The sequence below is a fragment of the Takifugu flavidus genome, chromosome 11 (assembly GCF_003711565.1).
Source record: "Takifugu flavidus isolate HTHZ2018 chromosome 11, ASM371156v2, whole genome shotgun sequence".
Taxonomy (NCBI): Eukaryota; Metazoa; Chordata; class Actinopteri; order Tetraodontiformes; family Tetraodontidae; genus Takifugu; species Takifugu flavidus.
This window is the reverse complement of record NC_079530.1, coordinates 7109115-7136508: the sequence shown is the minus strand read 5'-3', so window position 1 is coordinate 7136508 and position 27394 is coordinate 7109115. Positions and strand designations below refer to the sequence as shown.

General features: G+C 43.8%; 1 protein-coding gene across 1 annotated transcript; it reads left to right on the top strand.

The window, feature by feature from the left end:
- Positions 1-1124: 1124 nt before the first annotated feature.
- On the top strand, positions 1125-25162 carry cdh5 (cadherin 5). Its single transcript, XM_057048384.1, has 15 exons — positions 1125-1881; positions 8282-8515; positions 8603-8882; positions 9241-9357; positions 9500-9667; positions 9758-9939; positions 11380-11493; positions 11682-11824; positions 12211-12344; positions 13329-13438; positions 13667-13769; positions 17941-18071; positions 18177-18291; positions 20957-21089; positions 21657-25162. Exons 2-15 carry the CDS (start codon positions 8282-8284, stop codon positions 22039-22041), a joined length of 2349 nt encoding a protein of 782 aa, XP_056904364.1. The 5' UTR covers positions 1125-1881; the 3' UTR covers positions 22042-25162.
- Positions 25163-27394: the final 2232 nt, after the last annotated feature.

The window sequence follows — 27394 nt, the reverse complement described above, 5'->3', positions numbered from 1 at the left end:
GCAGGCTCGTGCACATTTACGACCAGAGTGAGAGATTTTCCCCTAAAGTTAGACATTACTGTCGGGGGAAAAAAAGATCTCACCATGGAAACACAGGAGGACAAAAATCCATAGAGGAGACAAAAGACTCACACAATCAGGAGACACTGGCAGAGGCATTCATGGCGGATCAATGGTGCTACTGCCGGCCCAGGTGTTACAGGATGGACACAGAACGGGGCTGACTTTGAATGATCACAAGACAAATGCGAGTAATAAACAAACACGCACGTTAGAACGTGTGTCTCGTTGCACCTGGAGCTCTGCCGTCTGCCTGACACACTTGTCAAAAATCGACTCGTGCCCATCTGTGCACCCGCGCATGTGAGCTTGCGTTCTACATCGAGTTGTTTGGGAGAATAAGCCGAATGTTTCCTGCACTATTGAACTGTTTTGTGGTGAAATCGGGCCTTAGCGGGCTCTAATCGATGGAATCTTTCAACCGGAGATGCTGTTTCTGTCAGAGGAAAAGCAAGAGGCACCGTGTTTATGAGCAACAATAAGCTTGCATGGTAGGGTGCTTTAATTACCTGCTATTAAACATGCTCAGCGCTGTCATGTTCAGCATCCATATATGTGATACACATCATAAAAGCTGCCATAGGTGGCTGTTCCCTCCTCACGTGCCTTCACACTATAATCAGCATATGGATAAATATGAGTGTCTCACTACTGCCACTGCAGTGGTTTCATGTAAAAACACTGCCGACGTTCCTGTCCAACTCACCAATTACTGAGGACGAGCGAGAGAGGAGGGGGTGAAGCTGAGGGTGTGTGTGCGTGCATGCGTACATGTGTGTCCAACTCATCTCATTTACTGGCTCAGACAAGATCTCTCTGTCAGATACGCTCGCACACCCACTCGCCAAAGTCTGAAATATTTACTAGCCTCATGTGGGGAAATCTCTAAGGATTATCCCCAATAACCTGTTTAACTTAATCCTTATCTCAAACACATGAATAATAAATCTCTCTCCCTGTCCCCCCCCATGCCTCTCTCTCTGTCTCTCTGCCTCTCCCTCTCTCTGAGAAGTAACGCCTCTCTCACCTTACTCCCCATCAACCCTCCCTCCTTCACTCTCACACACTCTCTCCATCTGCTCCGCGAACATGAGCCGGCTGCTGTCTCTGCCTCTCTGAGCGTCTTTGAGCTGTTCTGACATATGTGCTCCCTCTCCGCCCCTCCAACAGTTTTGCTCCCCTCCGTCCTTCCAAACCTTCGTGGTGGACCGGGACCGGCAGCAAAGAAGACTGGTCATAATAACAGGAAGAGGAAGTGGGCAGTGACCTGCGTGAGGGGGGACTGTGGTCAGGGTTAGGGTTAGGCTGGTGCTCGAACACTTTTTTTTGGACATCGGATGATCAAAGAACCTCAAGGGAAGCGAAAGAGAAAGATTGACTTAAAAAGTCTGGTTGAGAAGAAAAACCATGGACTGACTCTTTTACCTGTGTGGGAAAAGATAAAAAGTTTTCTTTCCGTTCATTTCCAAATTTTTTGTTAAGTTTGCCTTCGGGATTCTGGGACCCCCAAAAAAAGGCTTTGCAGAGAAATCCGGTGAAGAAGGAGAGAAAATCGACACCCTTGCAGCATCACCTGCTGCTCTTTCAGCGTCAGAAAACCATCGGCGGACCACAACAGGAGAGAGGGAGGCAAAGACACCGCAGAATCAGGAGGTGGTTTAACTCCTCAGTGCAGCTCAGGCGGCAGTTCCAACCACCGCCTGCCTCATTAATAAAATATCTCACCAGCGAGAGCGAACAAGAGGACCTTGAAGGATCTTTGCGGCTTTTCCCACCAAAAGCCTGGAACAGTTCTGCTCCGTTAGTCCTCTGGTTTAAGTGGTGAGTTTACTTATCTTTTTTTGTACTTTGAGGAAAGTGAAACAGTGCCGCAGGTGTGTCGTCTGTGTGTCTGCGTGTGGGGGGAAAAATGCCGTCGGTGTTCAGATGGAGCTTTATTGTTCAGAAACTGTGAGCATCAGCTCAGTGTAACCCAGATCCTCCGAACACGCTCCAGGCTCCTCTCCCAGTCACTCCACAGCGAAGCGCGCGCAGTCCAGCTGTCGAGAAGAAGGAACCAAAAGAACGCGAAATAATGATTAGAACCCCTCTGAGGGCAGGCTGTCGGCCACCGTGACGGTTCACATGCATGATCTCAGAAGGCTCGGTGGAGATTTGAATGCTGTAATTGAGCCTCGCTTCCCCTCCCTCCCCGGGGGTGTCATTCCTGAAGACAGACCCCTTTGACCGTATAGATGCGCGCAGATGAGAAAAGAAATGAAAAGCAGACAAAATCCAGCAGGAGGTCCTCAGCCCTCTCGGTTAGAAGGAATTGACATAATCTTTTGACTGGAACTGTCAACTTGTCGTGAACTTATAAAATATTGATCTTAAGATTTTCCAAAGTGGTACGGTGCCACAGCTATGACAGCTATTCACCACTGGCAGCATATGCAGAGGGGCTGCGGGGGTTATTCAGATCGTGGTCGTAGCTCAGTGTATCGTCCTGGATTCCATTACACCCGTAAGTGTCGGTGTTGTTTTCTCGCCCCTGTGTTTCCTCTGGGGACCTGGCTCCACGGTCCAGAGTGACAAGAGGTGATTTGATTTGTATGCAACATTGAAAGCTGTTGATGCAACTAAACCCAGCGGACTAATTCCTGGAGAGGGAACCATCACGGCAAATCCCTCGGGTGCCATCTGGGAGACTTCGACCTACCGTACACACAGAGACAAGATTGATGATTACAGCCCTTCATTCACTCAGATATATGTCAAAGTGGTTGACAAGCTGTCCAGCTGTGGCAGCGTCAGCTCAGATGAAGTCGCTGATTACAGCTGAAAGACCCAGTTATGGTTTACTTTCAGAGTTCGACCTGTATTCTGGAATTTTACAGGATCAACTTACTCTTTTTGGTCTTCCAAATCAGGTTTTAAACCAATGCGAACAAGAACGCAACTAAAATCACAGTCATTTTTAGCTTTTTACCCCCCGTTGTCACTTTCAAATCAATCCGCGGGTTCTACCGTGGGGACGCGACACCTAATCCGAACTAATCTCTCAAAGTGAACCCAGTTTATAGTTTTTGGGGGTACTTCTAACCTCTAGGAGAGTCAGCGTTGACAGCCGAGCCAAAACCATACGCAGATAACACGCTAGGCCTTTAATGGCTTCCAGATGACTGCTGTTCTGTTTTAAAGAGAGATAGGACCCTAGAATGAGAAAAAGATTTAAAACAGAGGCAGGAACATTAGAATGTTAAGATGGTTTCCTCGCTGAGCCTGTGGCTGTGTGTGTGTGTGTCTGCGCACGCATGTGTGTGTGAGTGGTCACGGTTCATGGTGTGACTTGTTTGTAGACTGCTGTTAAAAGCTGTTCTGTGATTAAGCAGGTTTTAATCTCAACAACAGACAACAGCATTCAAGAGCTCAACATCACAGAGCTCTGCCACTGAAAATCACTTCCTGTTCAGCGAACAGAAATAAGTTTTCCACCAATTTAAGGAAAGGAAAAGCAGACCGAGCTAACCTCTGATGTTTAAGCCAGAGTTTTAAGTAAAAAGACCTGATTACGAGCAGCAGAATTGACCTCTGGGGAGACTCCGTGCGCTCGGGTTCTCCCCCTGTGGAGTATTAATAGTTGTCACAGCAGCACATTCCATGATGCATTAACTTCAAGTAAGGGTGGAGCTGCTACAGAAGAGGTCGTGTAATCAGTAAAGTCAACAAGGTTCATCCCCTGGGGTCCAGAAATCACGCGGGTTCATACGGGTACAATTGCTCAGGAATTTAGGAGCTCAAACGTAAAAATTTATCACCATTGATCATCGGATAGATGGTGTCATACACAGCATGACGAAAGAGGCTTTCTAAGGTCGGGAGGTCAAAATCCCCATCAATAGGGGCCCTCCATTGGGGACAATGAATCCACACTGCATTATTGCAAGCCTGACACTTGTGGAGCATAATAAACCCCCCTGTCCCTCCCTCAGCGGTAATTTCTGTCTTGGAAACGCCAAAATGTCATAAGACCCGTGCTCTCACTTCAACCAGCCTTCAGCGACTGCCAGGATTATGAAGTCTCGTCGACTCCATTCTGTGCTTTAGCCTTTGGTTCAGGGAAAGTAGGTCAGACCTGTCTGCCACTCACAAAACATCCCAGAGAATGACAACCGTCTCACCGTCTCTCTTCTTTTTCTGTCAAACTCTCACACACACACGCGCGCGCGCTCGCACGCACACACCACACGGGCTCCTTCTTGCCCGCGGACAATGTACTGATGTAATTACAGATATTCCTGGATGTTATTTATTTTTCATAACTCAGAAAGATGCCTTTGATACACACTGCCATAAATAACTTCCATGCATAGGAGTAGCATCTATATGGAAAAAAGAGTCAAGGCAACTATGATCAAAAATCCAAACTTGATTTACATTTTCTTGATCAGTCTTATTCCTCCCGTCATTTTCCAAGTTCAACTCTGACCCGCACGTCTGGTTATCTCAGCATGTTGCCGTACCATCTTTAAAGGTGTTACAACAGCCTTTAAGTTGAGGTACTGAGGGAGTTTTTCAGGGATGGAAAAGAGAGGTGAAAAAAGGTATGAAACAGGGAAAAAAAGGAGTGATAGACGGTAGACAGGAATAGACTGTGTGAAAAACAAGAGTTTTCACCTTGAGAGGTTCATCTACAGAGAGGAGAAATGATCGGAAGAAGGAGCAAAGAGGCAAGGGAACGTGAAGAAAGAGAGCGAGAGAGGGACGACGACAAAATGAGCCAAACTGAGACGTGAAGCGGTTGAATATCAGGAAGGGCGTGTCTGCTCACTAATGGTGACCCTTCATTAACATTGCTCATGGCATTTTCCCGGAGGCATTGTGTTTACGCTTCCTGCTGCAGATGAAAGGGAGACGTCACCGGATGGACGAGGAAAAGCAGCTTTAAATAAAAAATGCCCTTAAAGGGAAAATATCAAGCCTGGATTCATTTTGCTTAGTCATTGCGCGTGACTAAGCAAAAGAAGGAATTTTTTTTTTTCCTTTTTAGGATACCATGAAAGCCAAAGCTGCCAAAACAACACTTTATTATCTCTTTAACGTTCAATTTTAAAAGCAAGTAAAGCACTGAAGTCAAGTCAGTTTCATTTGACCAGAACCGTTTTTCAACAGCAATCATCAGGAGGCATTTAATAGAAGTCACAAATCGGTTTTAGTTCTTAAACTGAAGTGCTTCTTATGTGAACTTCCATTGGTTGTTTTAGTTTTATAAAGGTTTGCCTTTGCAATAATGCTCATGCAGAAGAAATACTAGGAAAAAACCTAACCTGTGAAAACATGGTGATTCTTTGGTACGAATCAAGATTTTGACACGTCTTTGATCAAAAGCTCTTATCTTTTCCCATTTTTATGTTGAGTTTATCAACTATTTATACCTGAATCTTACACTTGTTGGCGAATTTGGGATTTTGTAGACAGATTTTCCTAATTAGGGATTCCATCCACACGCTCTTATCAGTGCATCAACACCCGCTCTGACTGACATGAAACAGGCTAAATCTGGATGAATCACCATCAGATTTAACGAATCAAAGCACAGAGAAGAAAGGGGGAAAACCAGATCATCTTTTTAAATTCCAGGACAGGAAACACCAGCGGTGTAGCGGATCTCTGCCACATCTCACCAAAATAATGTTTTATTGTTTTTGTGACAGTTCCTGTCCCTGCCTCCCTTCTTCTTTAAACAAACATTAAAATTACACCACTGAAAGATGTATCCTCTGGTGGGCTTCTAAAAAAAACCTAAATCTGGAATCAAAGTCTACTAAATAGATGCGTTAGCACACAATTTAATGATATTTTTCACATACCATAAATAACCCAAAACATTCTGGGAGAAAGCTGAAAACAACTCCAGGCAGGTAAGAAGGATGTGTGTGAAGCTCAGGCGCCTATTTAGAAGGTGTTAAAGGAGATTAACAGACAAAATGCAGATACACAATATTTTTAGAACTCTGTTTTTTTAATGGTTTAATTAAATCAACCCAGCGGGATAGTTAAGAAAAGCTGCGTCTTTGACTAATGAAGACAGCAGTAAGAAAAGTTTAGAACCATCTATTTATAACATATATATATTCTTCTATCCACAAGTTGGTTTCCACAAGTTTGGAAAAAGCACTCACTGAGTGTCTAATTAATTTATTGAGAAAGTAAGAAAAGAATAAAAAACAACACAACCCAACAAAGGGATGTGAGCTGGAGGCCAGAAACCACTGTTGAGTCTTTGTCTGAGCTGATTTGTGGGGAGCCGTGTGAAGAGGTCAGCGGAGGTCAGCAGAATATGAGATTAGACCATTAGAGGGAGAAGACTTTGTGCCAGTATAATCCCCTCATCATAATCTCCCTCTTCTCCTCCTTGCTGCTAATGGCTGGAAAACAATAAAATACTTTAATCTGTCTACTGGGATGGCACAAGACTGGACTGGGATATCTGGAGAAGCGAGCAAATACAGGCTCAAATGTTTTGAAGATTATTTCAATGGCATTTCTGCTTTATTAGATTGAGCCCAGCTTGGGGACACCAGAGCCACACGAGGGACAGCGAGACAGGCTGGGAGCGCAAGACACGTGGTTGGTGGAAAGACTTCAAGGCTTAGTGTGTTTTTATTTTGCCTAAACAGAGCAAAAATGTCTTACAGGCAGAATCAAGTGATGCAAGGTGGTGAAATATTTCCAGATTGTCGACAGTGTATCAGAAGAGGTGCTGGTTTGGTTTAAATTTTAATTGTGATTTGAAAATATCTACTGGAGCCCACATCAATGAATTTCCCAAGAAACAGTGCACTTGTCAGGAATATGAGAGCCCATTAAAGCCAGCTGTGTTGAGATAAATCATTACTCTGGGTCTTATTTCTGACCTGCATTGTGTCAACAACCACTATTGCACAATATTACCACAAACTGTGTGTGTTGCCGGCAAGTTCACTCCCAGTTCATTAATCTGATCCAGCTTAAAATATCTCAACTTCCGAATGGACGGACACAAAGTTTGTACACAGTTTGGGCTCCCGAAGGACAAAAGATCTGATAAAGTTGCATTTTTGTGTGGAAAACACAGCAGGGCTGTTTGTTACCGTCCTAAACAAGAGCGTAAGCTCTGCCACGTTACACAATCGCCTGTGGTGGATGTTAACTCGGTAAAAACATTTGCTCTGATTGCACAAAGACTTTATGATGTTAACCAGCTACATCTGGATGAGACACGGAGGGATGAAGTGCAGCAGCTGTATTTCTCTCCTTGGGAACGCAAACGACCTCCTGCAGGTTGCGATTGTTGAAACTGATGTCTACGAGCATTTTACCTTGGCATTGAATTTTCATGCAGACCATCAAGTTCTTGGCAGTTTGGTAAGAACATCTGGTAAAAGTGTCCTTAAATCTGGCATTCATTCTGTTCTGGTCACAATTCACAAAGAGCTTCGTGAGGGCTTCAGCTCATGATGTTTTTTTGCATTATTGTGCTCATTTACCTCATCTGAATACTCATCTAAATACTGTAAATACATTTTAGTTGTTTGTCGCCAGATGGTTAATCAGTTTCAATAACAGGCTCTTCTGACTGACTGCACTGGAACCAAAAGTAATCCTGTGATTGGATGCGCTTCACTCAAACAGGCAGAAATTTGAAATGTCAAACAGTCCCTGCATGGGCAGTTGCCTTCTTAATGGCAATGAAGGCAGAGATCCAAAGTGGTTTTAATGTCAGCTCCTGTCTGCGTCTCTGTCTGTCTGGTTCTGTCTCTCACACGGGGCAGCAGTGGGTCAGGACCTAAAATGGGTCACAGGCCTATGTTTAATAGATCCCCCCCTTGGCCACTGGGGTGATATTCCTCAGTTCAGGTCCCGTGGTGAGAGGCTAAATGTTTCATTTGGGTCCCAGGCTGAAGAGCTTTAAGAGCGCTGTCCTGAATGATAGCTTTAAACACCCGACGCAGCAGCGGCCTGGAAAGGGACAGCGAGTCCTTGGCCTTCGCTCTGAGTCTCACCCTGGCACAGCTAAGGAGTCTGTCCACGACTGATAAGTGGTTTTAATGCGATTGCCTCTCTCCTTCTCCTCCTTTGCTTCCATACGGATATCTCCGTCTTCACATCATTTCCTACATTCTGCTTTTCCCCCTTTCGCTCTCATCCATGCCTCTACATGCCTCTTCCTCCTCTTCCTCACTCGCTCCTGTCCATGCAGATGATGGCGTGGCTCCAATTGTGGACAATGGGGCTCCTGGCTGCTGTGGCGTTCTCACCTGCTATCACCACTGTGTCCGGCCTTCTTGTGGTGGAAGCAGAGAATCCGGTCCCCATTAGAACTGCAAGGAAAGAGACTCAGACTGTCCTTTCCAGGCAGAAAAGAGACTGGATCTGGAACTCTCTCTATGTGGAGGAGGAGAAACCAGCACCAGTCGCCTACAAAATAGGAGAGGTAGGTCTCACATAGATCTACCACTGGGTCTAGATTGCTCAGTTTAATGTTGTTTTTAATAAACTGCACCAAAATTCTAATTTGCAGCTGAAATCAAGTAAGAAACTGGAAGGGATGAGTTTTGTGATCGAAGGTGATGGAGCGAACACCATCTTCACCGTGGATCGCAAAGGAGTCCTGTTTGTCACCAAAGCTCTGGACAGAGAGGAGAAGAGCTTATACCACTTGACTGCCAGGATGTATGATGGGAACAGGAACCTGGTCGAGGATTCCGGAGACTTTGAAGTCCAGGTGACGGATATCAATGACAACAGCCCCGTTTTCCCCGGGACTTATAATGGGTCCATAATGGAAAGGTCTATGATAGGTGAGATACTGAAAGATTTGTTTCAACATGAACACACACACACAGGAATAACGATGTGTTGGCAAGATAAGGAAGGAGGAAAATTGTGGCTATAAAATATTTACACCTCTGAAAGTACGCATTTGACATTTGAGTGATAATTTAGATTAAAAATAAACTGCTAAATGCCTTGGGAGGGTGAAGCGCACATCAACGCTTGTCAAAAGCTTCAGCGCATTGTTGCAAGCGATTGGCTGATGTAAAAAAGACAGCTCTGGCAATTAATCCAGTCATTATCAAATGGATGCTGCTCAACAGAAGAAGTGTGTATTTTTTGTAAACTGCAGCGATGCTGTTTTATCTCTCTGTTCAAATACAGGAACTAAAGTAGTTGAGGTGAGGGCAACAGATGCGGATGACCCCAACACTGCTAATGGAGAGCTCAGGTACTCTTTGATCCAGGATCAGTCAGCCTTCGAAATTGACAGCATCACAGGTCTGTGTTTTGTTTTTCATGAGTTTTCGATGTCCTCTTGTAAGCTCGCTGGAGTATGAGTCAGCACTCACCTCAGAGATAACACCCCCCCCCCCCCCACCCCCCGCCCCCGTCTGCCCAAATCTGTCACCGTCTCTCCCAGGTGTGATCAGCTGCAAGATAAACACCCTGGACCGGGAAACCAAGAGCCAGTATGTGGTGGTGGTTAAAGCTCAGGACCTGCGAGGGATGGCATCTGGCAGCACAGCCACCACCTCTGTCTCTATTACCGTCACAGACACCAATGACAACATAGCTTCTTTCATCCGAAGTAGGGAACACACGTGAAAAATGTCGTATTCATAAGGAAACTGAGGTCGTTTGAGACATTTTTTTTTAAAAACACATTCTTTCTCTGCAGGGTCGTACGAACTGCACGTTCCCGAGAACCACAAAGTGAACGAGAAGATAGGTGTTCTACAGCTGGAGGACAGAGATCAGCTACAAAACAAAGAGCCCACTTTCATCATCCCAAATGACATCAGCAGAGTTTTTGGTATTGAGCTCAGCCCGAACAAAGACGGCAACCTCATGCTGAGAAAGGTAGGACGCGTGTTTTATACCCCAACAGGCTGTTTTATATAACGTCATGATCACTGATGGCACGGGGCCTCCACGTCTTCCTTAATAGCTATTTTCAACACAGGCCATTATCTACAGGCATTATATCATGCAACCCCTGCGTCTCACCAGTCAGGCATGGCTCCTTTTAGCATTGTTGGCTGATGAGCATCTTTCTTTTATTAATTGTGGTTCCGTGCAAAGAGTTTTCTCCCCAGAATGGTAGCATAGACGATGATTTTTAAATCCCAGCTGACTGAAACTGGCTTTGTGTTTGTGGGGTTTCCACTCTTCTTGCAACTACTTGCAAATATTTTAATGTTCTGACTGCACACCTGCCATTTGTAGTCCTGCGCTTTCACCCTCTTGCAAGGTATTGTGGGCTTTCCAGTCGATGCAGCCCTATCAAGAGGCAGACAGTTTAGTGAGGATCGAAAACAATCATCAATAACTCACCCCGCGCAGTTGAATAAACAAACATTCATCATGAAAATTGCAATTTAAAAACCTTTTATAAGTTATAAATATGTAACACGGGTTTCAAAGACCAGCATTTTAGCATTCACTTACTTAGGTGAGCTATTTGTGTTCACAGGTTTACTTCACTGGACTCCGCTTTTCATATTTAGGACATCAGAGAGCAGAAAGTGTATTTTAATAAAATGAGCCGTGCGATAGCTCGTTCTCACACTGGCCCGGAATGAAATTGTGCTACAATCTCCTCTCTCTGCAGAACTGAGCCCCCAGCTCCTCTTTCTCACCTACTGTGTATACGCGTGCAGAGCAAGCCAGCTCTCAGCCACACTGTGGTTGAGGTTTTATTCTTGTTAAGCTGTTTACACATGCCTTTGATACCCCGCAAATGAGTATCCCTGTTACCATGAATAATCCAGTTAACGGAATACGTCTACCTGCGGTGGCCCATCTGCAGATAAAAAAGTCCACCAGAGCGAAAACGTTTAGCTGAATGGCGGGTTATTCCTAAAGCAAGGGAAGGAACTGATAAGCAGAAAAGAGGCAGTGAGCATTGCTAGCTGTTATTTGTTGACATGAAGGTTTATCTGCAGCAGTACACAAGTCTTAGCTGGTGTATATGTTGAAACATGAAAGGAACAAGGTATTTCTATGCATAGGAAGAATGAGGTTTCATAAATGTGGGTTATTTCCACAAATACATTTTGATGTAATGCCAAAAAATCCAAAGTGGACTATGTCCCCTGTCTAAAAACTGATGGGTCAAACCACAATATGCAAATACATGAGAGTGACCTGAGTTTAATGCCTTTTCCATTAGGTTTGGAAGACTATTTCAGTCTTCTGAGCTCTTTGAGGGATTCTTCCTGTCCCTCAAGGGATCATATTGATCAAATATTGGTTAAAATGGATTTCTAGTGAGCTTTTTGTCCCGTGTTGGATACACAGGCTCTGGACTTTGAGACACTGAGCAGCTACACCTTCAGCATCCAAGTGCGAGAAAACCTGAAAAACCTGCGGTTTCCTGCAGATAATGTGAACAGCGCCATCACAGCAGCCCAGGTAAATCTGCAGCCTACAATATCAAAACTCATTTCCACTGACTGGGAACCCTTAGTAAATGTAGGGCAGTCTTTTTGAAGGAAGCAAACATGCGCTTAATATTGACTTCTAATCTAATCTAGACTTTAGATGTCATGAAAGCTGCTTTCATGAGTTCCTTAAGATTAATTAATCATTTAAACTAACAGGTTAACGTCAAAGTGTTGGATGTCGACGAGCCACCGGTATTCTCCCAGCTCATCTATTATTTTACCGTGGAGGAAGAAAGCCTTGGAAGGAACATTGGCGTAATCAGCGCCAGAGACCCTGACAGAGCCAACAAGAGCATCAGGTAAGGGGCAGTAAAAACCTCAACAAAGCACAAACTGCTGCCAGAGCTGAGAAATGCGCTGTGAAGTGAGATTAATGCGTTCACAAGGTTGGAGAATCTAAAGCTTTTAGCGTCACAAGAGCGGCTCTGTATTAACAGGCTGGATCACCATGGCAACTTATGCTGAATCTCTGCCGTTAGATAAAGATGGATGAACCACTGTTTTCTGTTGTGCTAAAGTGAGGCTGAGGGTTTCCAGCCAGTCTGCACCTGTGGTTGGACAATTTGTTACAGGAAGTAGAAAGAATCAATAGAGCTGATCAAAACTTTCCCCCCCGCATGGTTTTAGAAAAGATTCCCTTTCCTTTCATGTTAAGTGATGACCTCTTGCTTCTCTCTCTGATTAGATACTCCATCTTGGACAAGGACTGTCCCATCGCCATCGACCAGATCACGGGCCAGCTCTCCACCCTGAAGAAGCTGGACAGAGAACTAGAGGCCACACATGTGTTCCAAGTTAAAGCACAGGAGGAGCCAAATGGTGCGTCACACAATCATTTATTAATGTTGTTTCTTTTAAACAATAGAGCCTCAGACAAAATATTAGAACCATCTGTCATCCGGGAAGGGATTTCAGGGAGGACGGTGTTTTGCGTTCAGCTCTTCTGGATTTATTGAGGAATGGGAGCGCTAAGGATTTGTATAAATTTAACTTATTGCCACATCACCTGGCGTATCCATGCGGGAAGCAGGAAAAATCACATTAGCGGCTCTACCTTTATTTACTTGCAGCTCCCAAAGCAAACTCTATATTTATAGAGCAGCAGTGGATGAAATTCAGAGATCTATTTTAGTGGCTTGTCACGATGTTTAAGAAACACAATGGTCCTCTCAGCCTGACAGGGTCCTTGATATACACTGCATTTACTGCACTAAAGATAGTTTCAAAATCCCACTATGAGTGACAGATGAGAGACCCACATCTTCCACAAGATGCATATTGAAAAAGAACATCAATGCTGTGAATTAGGTGTAAAAGCCGCTTTCATATCATAAAAAAAAAGTTCCCAAATAGAAACCGTTTCAGCCACTTGACCTTAATCAGCTGCATCACAGAACGATCAGCTCAAGAATGAACAAGGGCATGACAAAGTCAGGAAATCTGGTGAAATATTCCTAAAATGTTCTAAGATGATGATTTCCATGCGTTGTTCTCTCTTCTGTGCATGCCTGTCTCTTGAAATCATTGTCTCTCCATTTGTTTTCCCTTCATATTGAGTGTGACATATGCATTAAGGCAGATTACATCACATCATAAGCGTTGGGCTGCATGTAAGAGCTGTTTGATCTCCCTGGCATGAGACTGCTCTGAAGAATTCCTGCAGCTTACTGGAACGTCTGGGGCGTTCTGCTTTTTACTGCCTCCGCTGTCGGAAGAGCGCAAGATCAATCGGTGTCGATTTCACAGAAGTAGCCTCTACAGGATAATCGCGTAAGCTAACGACACCCTGCTGTGTTTTTGTAGGTTTGGAGTCGTTTGTGAAAGTCAACGTCACGGTTAAAGACATCAATGATAACAAACCTGAGCTGGCTGCGGACGATGTCTTCCTGTGCGAGAATGACGTCGCCGGCACGGTAATTACAGCAGGTTTTGACTAAGCCAGATTTGCGTGAGTTGCGTTGACGTCATTCGCTGCATAGGGTGTTTGATGCAACAGTAAACTTTACCTTCTTGTATATATGGTGTCAATTGTGTCAGGAATTTCTAACTCATACAAAGATAGAACCCACGGCAGCATTCCCATGTGTTATAAATACATTTAGACTGGGTCAAACGTAATGGATTTTTCTTTTTTTTCTCAGGTTTTAGGAACCCTGAGAGCCACAGACAAAGATGACCAGCCAGCTTCTTTTACATTCAGCCTCGCCAGCGAGGCCTCCAACTTCTCCATCAGAGACTACGGAAGTATGTCTTTGTGTACTTTGCCTCTCTTTTACTGGTTGTGGCTCAAAGAGGTGCTCAGAGGTGCTCTGGCCTCAGCCCTGTTGCCATGCAACAATTGAAACCATATCTGAGAAATGGTGTTTGGTAGCTGAAAGTTAAAATTACTTTACTTTAACAGCATGCTTTGTTCTCTCAGCCAGACATGGAATTTAGAGGGACTGTCTGGGACCGTAAGTGCTGTCTCGAATGCACAGCAGCAAATAGGGAAAATAATGAGAGCAAGTGCCTCTGCAGACTCTGTGTGTGTATTCTAAATCTTCCCAGCTACAGATGCCAAAGACACACATTACAACATGAAGTGCTATTGTCAAGCTATTTTATTTCCTTTTACAATAATTATGAGGGAAAAGTGCAGGATAGGGATAGACTCCAGTACCCCTTGCATAATTGATGAATCATTTTTAAAGAAATCATAAATTAGAAAACATGAAACAATTGTAAGAGTATTGTTTCTACTGGGCATCATGCTAACAGCAGCCTACCAGGGGCTTCCTTACGCTGAATGGACCCCATAGGAGAGTTAATGGGTGTTGGATTAAAAGTCACCAGGACCTGTTATTGTTAAGATTCATCCTCCTGGCACCAGTAATACCTGTCCTACTTTCCACAATAGTGGGATACATCTGGAAAATATGAATATTTTAACATTCATCGCAAGGAATGAGATGGCCAAGATGATCTATAAACTGTAGATATTTTATATTCTTTAGAATTAGAACTGAGATAACTGTGGTAAAAAAAAAAAATTTACATTTTACATATATATCTTATTTTCTGCAATTTCAAGCCAGGTTTTGCCCTCCATTACGTCATATTTCATAAGGCTCTTTGGGGTACTCAATTTAGGACACAAAATGGTGCGAGTAAAACAGGTTTCATCAGTTCTCATCGCCTGCACTTATAATACATGAAAGCCTGAGGAAAAGTGTTACCAACTGTTCCAGTCAAATATTAAGTGTCTGCATGGCTGCAGACCTTTAGGTAGTCCCATGAAAGATTTAGGCGAAGTGTTACTGGTTAATTTAAGTGAAACTTGAAACATACTGAAAAGGAGATAAACAGACGGGAGGAGAAAAAGCCTGAATGCACCTCATCCATTTTCTCTCCACTGGTGCCTGGAGGGGCTGACACGTCTAACTGAAAAGTAAGAGGAAGATGGAGGAGAGCCGAAGGAAAGATAGATGAAGAGGTGGGGGGGAAGATGAAAGGCGGAAAGAAAGAGCGAGAAGATCAGGAGGGAGGGTGAGGGAGCGTGGCAAAATGTGGCAAGGGCACGGGGGGGGGGGGGGTACAGGAAGATGTGGAAAAGAAGTGAAAACGAAGGATGCCATGACAGATGTGATAGGCAGGAGGAGGAAAAAGTGAAGCAATGAGAGGAAAAGAAAGATGAAGGATAATAAGATCGACCCAAATGCACACGGCATAGTTCTGATGTTCATTTTAAAGATTAAAGGTTCTTTCAGACACCGCTCCAGCATGGTCTGGCTGCATCCAGACAGAATTTTCAGTTATTCAGTTATTTTCAGTAACTGGGAGGTTTAAAGTGCACCTACGACAGTTAGCTGCTAACTGTGAATAACAACAGCATGGTGGTTTTTAAACTTTAGAACACGGTTAGAGAAGCACACTCCAAACACAAATGTGATTATTTAATGGTTATTAGAGGCTACTAGCTCATCATAAATTTAACGCCTCGTCCAGGGAGGACTAGACAAACAAACACACTATACTCACACAAGGGAAAAATAGGTAATAATCAGCCAAAAGAAGGAAATGTTCTTCAAAATGCAGAATTAATTACACAACCCCCCGAGAATTGAACATGGGCATCCTCCTGAAGCCTCCCAGGAGCCTCCTTGTGGATCTCAGTCCTGCTGTTGAGATCAGGAACCAGGAATCCAGATCCCGACCTTCACTGGATCTCCATAACAGCAATAGAACCCATAACACCAGCAGAATCCAGAATGTCTGATCTCATTTGAGGACAAAAACCTGATAAATGATAGACGAAGAGAAGGTGCATACTTGTTTGTTAAGTGCTAGTTGTGTTGTCTTCTCTCCTGTTGATGTATACCATGACTTTCCAATACACACACACACACACACACACACACACACACACACACAGACACACAAACAAGCTGCAAAGTGAGGCCTTTTAAAATATTCATTTGCTAGCAGCACTTCACAACTTGCAAAAACATCCATGCTTTCATAATGAAGGCACCCCAACACACACACACACACACACACGCACACACACACACACACGCGCGCGCACAGATGTGTAGAGTTCCACAGCAAAGTGACAGGACTGTGTTCAGACCAGGCAGCTACATGAGGCTCAAAGCATTAATACCAGACAGATGAGAGAGGGGGAGGAGAACATGGGGAGGAAAACAAACGCATGGATGGAGAAAAAGAATAATGAAATCCAAAAAGAAGATGGAGGTGAAAGGAACAAAAGAAATCTCCCAATAAAATATCGAAAGGACAGTGAGAATTATTCCAGGGAGAGGAAATTCAATAGAATTCACACCAAGAAAAAGGAGCGGAAAATCAGATGAGGGTTGAGTTGAAGGAGGACAGAAGCGTTTTTTATCTTTTATTTAGCTAGTTAAGACTGTGTACACACACACACAAATTCCCACACACACTTTCATGTTGGCCAAGTGGGGTGATTGGATTATTTTGCCTTCAAAAATCAACATAGAACATTTCCTAACTTGGGCCAAGCAGTTTCACTCCAGAAAATAGATGTGCCATGTTTATTTTGCTATATGCAGCTGTAGCTTGAAAAAAACATATTTGGCACTGAGCAACAGACTTCATGTTACAGATTAAGCATGTGCAGATCTGGTTAGTCCCTAAAAATGAGGCAGCACAGTTGGTGGTATCCTCGACAAACTAGACATTTGTGTATTGCCATTACTGTAGGCCTCCATCTGCCCAGTCAGTGCAAACTGGGATTTGTCCCCTACAAAGTGTCAGACTCCTTCTAGAAGTGAGTATTTCCCCACTTTGGTTGGCCGTGCGACAAACTGCAGTCAGTTTGGGACACCTACGACCCGCTGGAGCTCCCATCAGATGGTTTCTGTCAGTTGTCACATCTGAACGGTCATGTTCTGCATCCAGCACGACTATGACATTGTGTGATGGAATTTCACACCTCAGAGTGGTCTGTCATCAAATGGCTCGCGATTTATGGCTGTGAAAATGGAATCAGACTAATTGTAGCTGCACAAAGACCAAAAGAAGTGACGCATCTCTTCGGCAACCTGCAGATACAAGAACTACTCGCAGACCAGCAGAAGCATTGAGCACCAGCTGGTGGGCTTAAATGATGAGAAAATGTTTCTCCACCTGTTTCTCCAATTTTTGAGAAAAATTCCCATTGGAACAGTTTTTTTTCTATTAAATTGAATTTGTGTGTGTGTGTGTGTGTGTGTGTTGCATGAGAGTGCGTTTTAGTTGATTAGTTCTTGTGTGTACTGAAGGAGGGAAAAAATGAATTCAAACGTGGGTTGTTTTTATTTAAACCTGCCCATTAAAGCCAAGCCTGGTGTTTGAGGGATTTTTGTGTCTCTAGGTACGCTTGAGTCTTCACAAGGGTCTTTCCTGCCATTGTTTTCTCTGAAATTCCTCCAACGGTGGGATATTGTGGAGGAACGCTCTCCCCCATCGTCTCGGCAGGAAACGTCTGCCTGCTGGGGATTTGACTAATGACTGTATTGTTGTTCAGGTCTACCCAACATTGTTTGCTTCTTCACAGCGTTCACATTATTTCATATAGTTTGCTTTTTCCCTTCGTTTTTCCTGTGTGTTTCCGTTCGCCGCTGCTGGATCTTCAGAGCCTACCTGACCATCGCATCATCAGTACAATAAATAAATTGCTCCCGTCTTTTGATTCGATCAAGCCCTGTGCATTTATATTAGCTTCACTTATTTGGTGCTGTCATAATCTGTGATCTTAAAGAGAAATTCTAAACAAGCAGGTGAACGTCAGGCTCACTTTAATGAGACGGATAACCAGATAAATTAGACTCTGATTCTACAGGAAGGAAAGCTTTTGGGTTTTGAGTGCGGTTATTCTGCGCTTAATGATGTATTTGTGTTTTTTTCCTTTTCGCAGACAGTACAGCAGCCATCATTCTGAAAATGGGGCCGTTCAGCCTGGATGACCCCAAGGATTACAGCGTGGACGTGCGTGTCAGCGACGGAGGTCGGCCCATTCAGACCAGCATCACCAAACTGGCAATCGAGGTCTGTTGGGTTGGAACCCACAAGCTGACCACGCACGGCAGATTCTTCTGAGGGTCTAAACATGCATAAAAAGAGCTAATTAATTTCCCTTTTTACTTGTTTTAGTCATGTCGGTGTGATGAGAGGCGGATGCGGACAAAGTGTAAAGCCGGCGCTCAGAGGATGGGAGTGAGCGTCCATGCCCTCATCGCCATCCTGCTCTGCATATTGACCATACTTGGTAAGATTCTTTTTTTCTTCTCTTTGCTGGTGACCTCGCCTTCAAGGCTTAGAAAAAAAGCAAAAACATGCAACACCGACGGCCTCTCCGAGCTAAAGTTCACACTCCGAGTTGAAGTCTGTTTGGAAGCGTGTTTGGAAGGGAAGATTTATTCTTATTAACACTTCTCTGAATTTGTTCCAACGCTGTTTGGTTTGTTGAGGGAGATTAGGGTTCTGGAAGCAGCAAACAAACAAACTCCCTGCTCGTTTGTGCGTTAGGCGAGAGACTAGAGATAAAGCGCTGCCTTCACTCCCACACCTGATTCTACCCGCTTCTAATAAGGACGTATGGACTCTAGTTTCTGCATCATTATTTTTACCCATCTGTTGATCATAAGCTGAATATTAATCTTAGAGGCCAGCTCGGGAAAGTTGACCATATGGTGCTTTTTATCTTCTGCGATGCTCATCGTGCTTAAAAAAAAAAGGAAGGAAAAAGGCAGTGTTGGTTGAGAATTTCTGCTCTGTTTCTGCAGTTTTCTGAAAGTCGGACTGACGTCTCGATTCGTATGAATCTAAATGAGCCACATCACCAGTAGATCTTAGAATAGCATAGGTTTGATTTCTTCTTTAATTCTGGGTGTGCTTATTTCCTGACATTCCTGACATCAGATGCAAATTAAGAATTTCTGAAGTGCAATAAAATGTCGACTCAGTACGTCTGCAAAGATTCACTCGTGGGTGATAAATAAGGTGTTTTGTTTTGAAGATTTCTCCTCCGTCGATGTTGGTTTTATGAATTATGCAGCGGCGGATGTGGAAATAATGCCTGCAGTTGCGCGAGCTCAATATTCTCTTTGATAGCTTCACCTCCTGCACATTTTATTTCTGCGGAGAAAGAGACACTTGTCACGTTGGATAAGAGGTACTGGCCTAACAAGAGGGATCTGGGAAGAGAGGGAGAAGTTGAAAGAGGGGTGGAACTGGAGTGATAGATGAGGAGTCTCAGAGCACGTCTGGTTTTTAGGCGTTGGAGAGGGGCGAATCAGACAGGAAGATGAGAGGCCGGCTGAGCGGCAAAGTGAGACAGAAACAGGTTAAAGACGGAAAATGCTGAAGGAGGGAATTGTGGGAAAAGCATGAGAAGAATGGGAATGGTAATGAGGAGAGTTTATCAGCTCTTTAGGTGCCGTCTGCTTATCAAACACCACCAAACACTCAACCTATTAACTATTAATGCACTCATTCACTATCTCCCCTCTGTTTTTTCCCCTTCATCTCTCACTTTTCCCTTCTCTTTCCCTCTGGGTCTCTGTCTGTCTCCCCTTTTCTAGCATCTTTTCTTCCCTTTCTGTTTCTCTTTATCAAACACCCCCAACGCAGGCCAGATTAACTATTTAATGCACTTGTCATTATCTGCCGGAGCCCAGAGCAATTTGCCGCTCTCCCTATTCACTCGCACGTTTTCTCACCAAAAAAAAAGAAAAGAAAAGTCAGGTCTGACATCGGAAAAAGGTTCTTTTTTCTGTGTCATTTTCTCCGGGAAGAAAAAGGATTCTTCTTGTCCCTCTAAGTCCAATATCTCCAGAGCTTATTAAACTGCCAAGCATGTGTTGTAAAAGATTAATCTGTTAGTTTCCCAGGCAAACTTAAATTAGTCCTGCTTGCCCTCGACTAAGAGGCATGGCTAATGCTGAGAGAGAAAGAGGTTCATATCAGGACTGAGGCTCCCGGCCTAATCTAATGTCAGATGTATCTGTCTTCTTCCCCTTACTTTCACTTCACTCCTTTCTTCATCGCCCTTCTTCTCTAAACTTTTAACTTCTGACTGACTCTACTAAAACATGCAACACCTGCACATTTACATGCTGAAACGCAATGTGCACATTTTCCCAAGGTTGAATAGGACATAAGCTGATGAAATAAATTAAATTAAATGCCTCAGCGAGATTACAGCCATAAAGCTATAGGTTTTCTTTGATGCGAGTTATGCGCTCCAATCCTGCATGTGATAAATATCCCTCTGTGGATGTGCTCGCCTCTGTTTTTCCCTCTTCATCCCTTCTTAATTGTTTATTTCTTCACCATTGGGCCAACTTGCCTTCCCTTTTCCTTTCTTTCTCCCTTTGTTTTCTCCTCTACATTTCCACATCCTCTCCTGTATTTACGGCCTCTCTTCCTCTTTCTTTCACTCCCCTCTCACTTCTTTGTCTGGTTGAACAGATTCATTTCAGGTTTTTAATGCTTGAGGCAAATGTCTCCTGCACCGTGCACCATTTCCCTCTTCATTCCTCTTGTTTTCTACCTCTTCTTCCTCATTAATGCCCCACTTTCCTCTTATTTTTTGGCCCCAATCTCACTAGGTTCTGTTTAGATTTCCCCTTCTTACTTTTTTACATGCACATAAGCTCAGTCCAGCAGGAATTTTGCGCCTCTGGGTGAATCTTTGTAAATTTTCCAACAATGACTAATTGCTTTAACAGATGCGACATGTGACAGAGAGGATTTACACTCATAAACGGATTTAAGACAATTTATCCAGTGTCCATATTGCCTTTAATCTCAGCGCTGGCTGCAGATACTGCAAGGAAATAATTCCATTATCACCTGCAATTAAAGCTGCTGCAGCGGGGGAGACGATCTCAAATGTGTCCTGATGCCAGCCTGACTCTGCTGTCTTTCAGTCATTGTAATCCTGTTTGTGATGAGGAAACGGTATCAGAAGGATTCTTTAGCCCACATGAAGAACAGCGGGGAGATTCACGAGCAGCTGGTCACGTATGACGAGGAGGGCGGAGGAGAGATGGACACCAACGGGTACGTGTGAATACAGTCAGAAATGTGCTGCATGATGTTTCTCTGCTGCCTGTCATCAAAACAAAGCAAAGAACCAAAGCTGTCGTTCCAATCGGAGCCCATCTAACACGTCGACCCACCAGATAACCGATAAGCTCTCAGTTTCTCCATGATCGGGAAGGGGAGACAGTGACATTTACAGAATTTGACTGCATTTTTATGAAGTAGAGCACAAATGTCCCGGGTGAGAAAACAACTTTGCACTGGGGTTCTGATTCTTGACATATATTCCATTAAATATAATTTCTTCGACCCCGGTATTTATTCTGTTTGTTGTATCAGTCCGTTTGCTGACCCAGTTCATCATCATCAAGCTTTAATCTGATTCAAATCTAAACGGAAATGTAATAAAAGGCAGCAGAAATAGACTGTCTGCTCGGAGGTCAGGCTCTGGGCCTCCATTGTAACAGACACTATAGAGGGAAAGTCTGATTTTATTGATGCTAACCACATTTGATGATCAAATAGAGGCTATTTTAAGGCTTTTGAGGTTAAAACCAACAGAAGCTTGATCCTCATCTCTTTCAGCTATGATGTCTCCATCCTGTCCTCTGCCTGCCATGATGGGTCCCTCCTGCGCCGCCCAGACCACCACCCCCACCCGTCCCTCTACGCCATGGTCCAGAAACCAGCACACCAGCCTCAGCCCAGCGCCTGCAAGGGCGACATGGCCCTGATGATCGAGAAGAAGAAGGACGAGGCGGATCACGACAGAGACGGCTTCCCGTACGACACCCTGCACATCTACGGCTACGAAGGAGAGGAGTCGCTGGCTGGCAGTCTCAGCTCTCTGGAAAGTTCCTCCACCGGGTCAAACTTGGATTATGACTTCCTGAGCGACTGGGGGCCGAGGTTCCGGACCCTAGCTGAGCTGTACGGCGTGAACGAACCTGAGTATTACCATCAATACTGACGGATTCTCTCGCCTATAATTAGCATACATGATGCCAAAACACACAAATAATGGAAAAATATCTTGCAGAAAGACAGACAAGGGAAGTAGAAACACACCAACACAAACACACACGGCAACAGCAGCTTGATGCTCTTCTTTGTTTCTGGACAAGAACCTTTACTCTAATCGCAGCCATGTTCTTTATAGACTCGTGTAGACTCATTCAAGATCTAGCTATGTGTTCAAAACTGGCAAAAAAAAATAGAATTCCAGTGAGTTCTTGAGCTCTTGGATGTTTTTTTTATCAGTAAACCGTTGAAAAACTCCAAAATAACAGCAAGATTCCAGAGCAGGAAGTGAAGTGATGTTTGTACTCGAATCCATCCAATCACGTGAAGCTTCACCTTGGGCCACAGCCAATAAGAGTCCATCTTAAATAACCATTGGAGCCGTCAGTTCTCTACTGGCCACCTTCATTTCTGCATATTGTTTCTTTGTGTAGCACCACATTTTGTATCTCCTCTTTGTTACCAGGTTAATTTATGGACAATTTATGTGGCGCAAAGCTCGTATTAACTCCAAAATACTGTATAAAAGTAACCTTGAATATAGTCGCAACCAACACAGGGGCTGTTAGACCCAAAATGGTCAATGTCAAAGCAGTCTATGGGTAATTATTGTCGTCTGGAGCCTTTCGGGACAGCAGTTTTTGCAGGTTTGAGGATTTTTATCTAACTTGTTTGATGTGAAAAAACTTTGAGCAACCATGGAAATTATAAATCAGAGTCTCGGACTGTTTGATCGCTGGAAGATATTGGATTTGTTTGCTTATATGAAACACTAGACCGAAGTGTTTGTATATGGAGCAACGCTGTTCGTGTCTAGCATTCTAGTTTAGTTTTAGTAGATTCACCGAACATTTGGCACAACATATGGGAGATTAAACCCATCAAAAGTTTTTCTTATTTTATTTTTTTAGCACCGTTGGAGTTTCTCTAATCCGGAAAAGAAAGAAAGAAAAGTAATTTCCCCCTGTTTTTCAGACACCAACAGTGTAAAATTATCGAGGCCTAATTTTCTAAGCGAGTCATTTTGTCCTGCTATCTTCTGGTCCGAGCACACAAAAGACAAAATGACTCAGAAAGGATACGGCACTACCGCTGTTCAGACAGAATTACAGCGTGTTCCCGGGGTTTATTTGACAGAACCCATCATCATCGCACTTTTTGTTGTGATGAAAGCCCAATTCTCGGAGGTCCACTATAACAAAAGTCATTCAGAAAACTCAGGAAACGGCAGCACTGGCAGCAGGTACTGCGGCGTGGCTCTGATGGCTCGGCGGTGGCGTGAATAACTTTAACCTTTCAGCCTTTCTGGCTACTGTTGGGCCGTAAAACCAGAGCCTGAGCTTTTTCTCCATGTTCCTCGTGTTTGTTAAAGGCTCAGACATTATAGAGAAAAGATTTTTGACTGGGTGTCTCAACACGGCAGCTCCGCAGTGCCGCCATTTCTCAATGAGCCAGAATAATTCCAACAAAGCATCCGTGTTTGCTTGTGTGTAAATGAAGGTTAAGAGGCAAAGTGACATTTGCAAATCTTAGAAGTGACTAATTATTAATGAGTTTGGTGATGAAAGTCTTTATCGTCGTGATGCACTGAACCGCAGGACAATCCTTTTGTTGCTTTCCATTTAATTCCATGCTTTGTTAAGATAATCCATCTTATTTACGCTCCTGTTTATTCTGTTTTGTTTGGACTTGACCTTTTTCTTTAAAGCTCCAGCCGGCACAGAATGCCATTTGATAAACTGTGCGTACAATAGCTGGAAACCCTCTCAGTGCTTTCCTGCCTGTTCCATTTTCTTAGCACCCATTCCCTCCAGGTCTCCCTCTCTCTCATTCATCAGCCTCCCCCTCTCTCCATCGTCTAATCAGCTAAACCAAACAGTGTAGTCAACTTCCTGTCCATCTGGGCTGTTTTGTCCAACCCTTTCCTGCCCATGTTATCTCTCTCGTGAGCAAACATTGTGCTCGCTTCCGCCCGCCTCAGAAACAAACGCAGGGAGGAAAAGGTAGCAGGAGGAGGAGGAACAGGGGATGAGGCTAGGGTTAAAAAGAAAGGTCGGCGAGGCAAACAATGTAGAGTAATGATGACATTTTCAGCTGCTTGAATATCCAGGTGCTGTCGGTATCATGTTGTCTCAAACATGATTAATTTGATTTATCAGTCATTATTGGTTAGGAAACCGCTGCAAATTTTCCGTTTTCTACTCCTATTCTTTTGTTTCGTGGCTCTGCACGCATTTCTGTACTTCAACATTAAATTGGTGTGTCTTATTTTTAAAACTGGGATTTTGAACATTGCTGTTCGTATAAAGCTGCTTCATCCTGTAAGAGGTATACACGAGTTTAAACAGACGGTGTTAGTAAGGAAATGGTGAAAATACGACGAACAATAACACTTTCCGAGGACAAGTCATGAAAAACAATAATTTGTCCATTCATGTTTTCTATAGTGTGCAGTGTTTAAAACCCTAAAAAGAGCCATATTGATTTCGTATTTGCAGGCCATTGACGGTTGTTGGACTCATTTATCAAGTGCTGAATCACTTTGGATCCAGGAAGTGAAACAAATCTCTCAGGTCGGGATCCATTGAGACACAAGAAGGATAAACATGAACAGCGTCACGGCCCTGACTGTAAAGATGACGTGATCTGGAAAAAAAAATGTGCCTGTTCACCTTGTTTGTTCCTCGCCTGTTTATTTTGTTTAAAATGCACAATTTATTTTGATTTATGTAAAAAAAAAAAGAAGCAAGAAATCAGTCAGTTCTTAAAAAGACAGTGGGTCTGATGCATGAGGGACAGAGTGATTCAGTGTTTTTGCCTCTGTGTGTGTTAATGCGCTTGTGGTTGTGAACATGTACAGTACACACACACACACACACGTTTTCTTCTTCTGTAAATACAGTGCAGGCTCTCGACAAAGCAAAATGTGCCTTTACTCAATAAAAAATACTGTAATTCTTTCGTTTGTTTGTTTGATTGCAAACAAGCTGTTTTCTATATTGTTTTTATGATGTATAGCAGCGACTTTTAGATTTTTGTAAGTGTGGAATGAAAATAAACAATCAAATACCTTTTGTCATCTTGTCTATGGTTCATTAATGTGGATTGAGGTCGGTTTTGCCATCTTGGGAATTTAAGCATGACTGGAATTTCGAAATGAACAAAGATTCAGTTCGATAACTGAAATGAATTATTACATTACATTACAATTCAACTTATAGAGGGCCTTAGAGAGGGTTTGTTACAATCAAATATTGTCTCTGGACTTCACAGAAACCCAGATCCTGACCTTCAAATGAGCAACAGTGGCAGGAAAACCTCTCTTTGTAACAGGAAGAAACCTTGAACAGGACCAGGCTTGTATAAGGGGGCGAGGACAAAGAAGAGATGAACAGACCCACCATACAGGCAAAGACATTAGTTATACAGAAGATGCTAAGAAAAAAACAAAGCAGCTCAGTGGGGTCAAAGGTCATTTTCTGGAGGTGAAGAGAGAGCAAGAGAATGTTCAACATGAGGACATCTGACCAGCGGTTCTACCGGTTCCTTTTTGAAGACATGTGATGAAGATCGGCCACGAGTGTAAAATGATCCACCAAGACGGATCCAACACTTCCTCCACCTTGATTCCTGACACGTGACCCGATGTCGGTTAGAGGATATCCCCAGTGATATTTTATTCTTCTTCAGCCCAAATACAAATTCATGTATACTGGTGGTCTGATCACATCCATATGAGGCGTGTAAACTGGACCTGACAGGCTCACAGGGGTAACACATGCGTGAGAAGCCCGGCCGGGGCCGCACTGACACGTTTCCTAAAGGAAGATCTGGGGATTTAGATCATGTCGACAAATGGCTTTAGAATAAGAACACGTCTTCATTTGCAGGTTTATGCGTGAGAGAGGGATTCATTCCCATCGATTCTCAACACGATTAACTAACGGTTTTGATGTCCAGCTGTCAAAATGTGCACGTTGTGAGCCATGTGGACGTGCTGGCTTGGACGAATACCACAGGCAGTAAGTGAGGGGGGAAAACCATCATAGAATATACACAGAGTCAATTAAAAAGGCTGAGAGAGGGTGTTGTTGTCTGGACATGTTAAATCAGCTCCGACTGGTGCGTGTGGACAGAGCCACCTTGACACAGCTCAGTTCATGTGAGAAGAGTCGCTCTAAATAACACCTATTTAGAAACAGAGATGCTTTCAAAAAGCTTTCACGGCGTCTCAACACACACCAAGTTCGTTCTGGCATCAGTTATTCAGGCGGAGAGGATGGCTGGAAGACCTGACGGATGTCTGAAGGAAAAGGAGAGAGCTTGGACAGAGAGAGAGAGAGAGAGAGAGAGAGAGAGAGAGAGAGAGAGAAGGGGTGCAGAAACCCAGGGAAAATGACATATTTCCTCCACTTTTTCCCTCCTCCCCTCAACCTCGCTCAACTCTGATCTAGTTGTGGCGAGGATAGGACACGACCAGCTGGCGGCAACGTGCCAAGTTAAACTCCAAAACCAGACTATTAAACTGTGGCATGTTTTGTCCTGGAAAATGATTACATGGCCACCGTCAATGGATAATCCTTTGAAGGCCGATCAAAGAAAGTCGAAATGTTGAAGTGGGCTGCCGTGTTTACACGCACACAGAGCTGAGGCAGGCAGCCGTTTCGACGTCTACAGCGTCTAATCCAGTTATGTCTGTTAGCTGAAGACCACTGCAGACGACTGTAATTTACTGTACTTGCAAATCTTGCAGTGACAGATATTTAAACTACTAATGCGACAATGCACATGCACCAATATGAGCTTATTACGAGCATTTCTTCCTTCGATAAGCGTGGGTGGGTGTGTGTGGGTGGGTCCAGTCTGCATTCCTGCACTCGGGACTAAGCGTCAATTAACAGAAGTTCGACAGACTGACTACTTTTTAAAACTACCCGCTTTTTAAGAGAAAAATACCACAATGAACTAAAAGTCTCCTAAATGTCATTTTGATATAGTAACAGCAACTCAGTCAGATGGCCTGATTCCCTTTATTTCATTTAAAACCACTTCATTGAAGAAAGACCAGCTTTTCTTCAGTCGTCTGTGAAAATGTAGTGTTGTATCCCTGACACACCTGTGCCTCACATCAGGATTTGGGCTTCTTTTGTTCCGCGTCCTTTATGTGTAAAGCAGACGTGTTCGCTCCTTGATAGAGGCTTGTAGCTAAGTAGGTGGAACATGGTTTGAGCAGATTCGGGGGTTCTGTTCCCTCAACAGAGGAGACATCAGCCAGGATTAGTCAAACACACTGGTTACCCCCG

Coding starts and splice junctions, on each gene's coding strand:
- cdh5 (XM_057048384.1), top strand. CDS start 8,282: ATGATGGCGTGGCTCCAATTGTGGACAATGGGGCTCCTGGCTGCTGTG. Junction 9,940..11,379: donor GCAACCTCATGCTGAGAAAG/GTAGGACGCGTG, acceptor TTGGATACACAG/GCTCTGGACTTTGAGACACT. Junction 21,090..21,656: donor GGAGAGATGGACACCAACGG/GTACGTGTGAAT, acceptor CATCTCTTTCAG/CTATGATGTCTCCATCCTGT.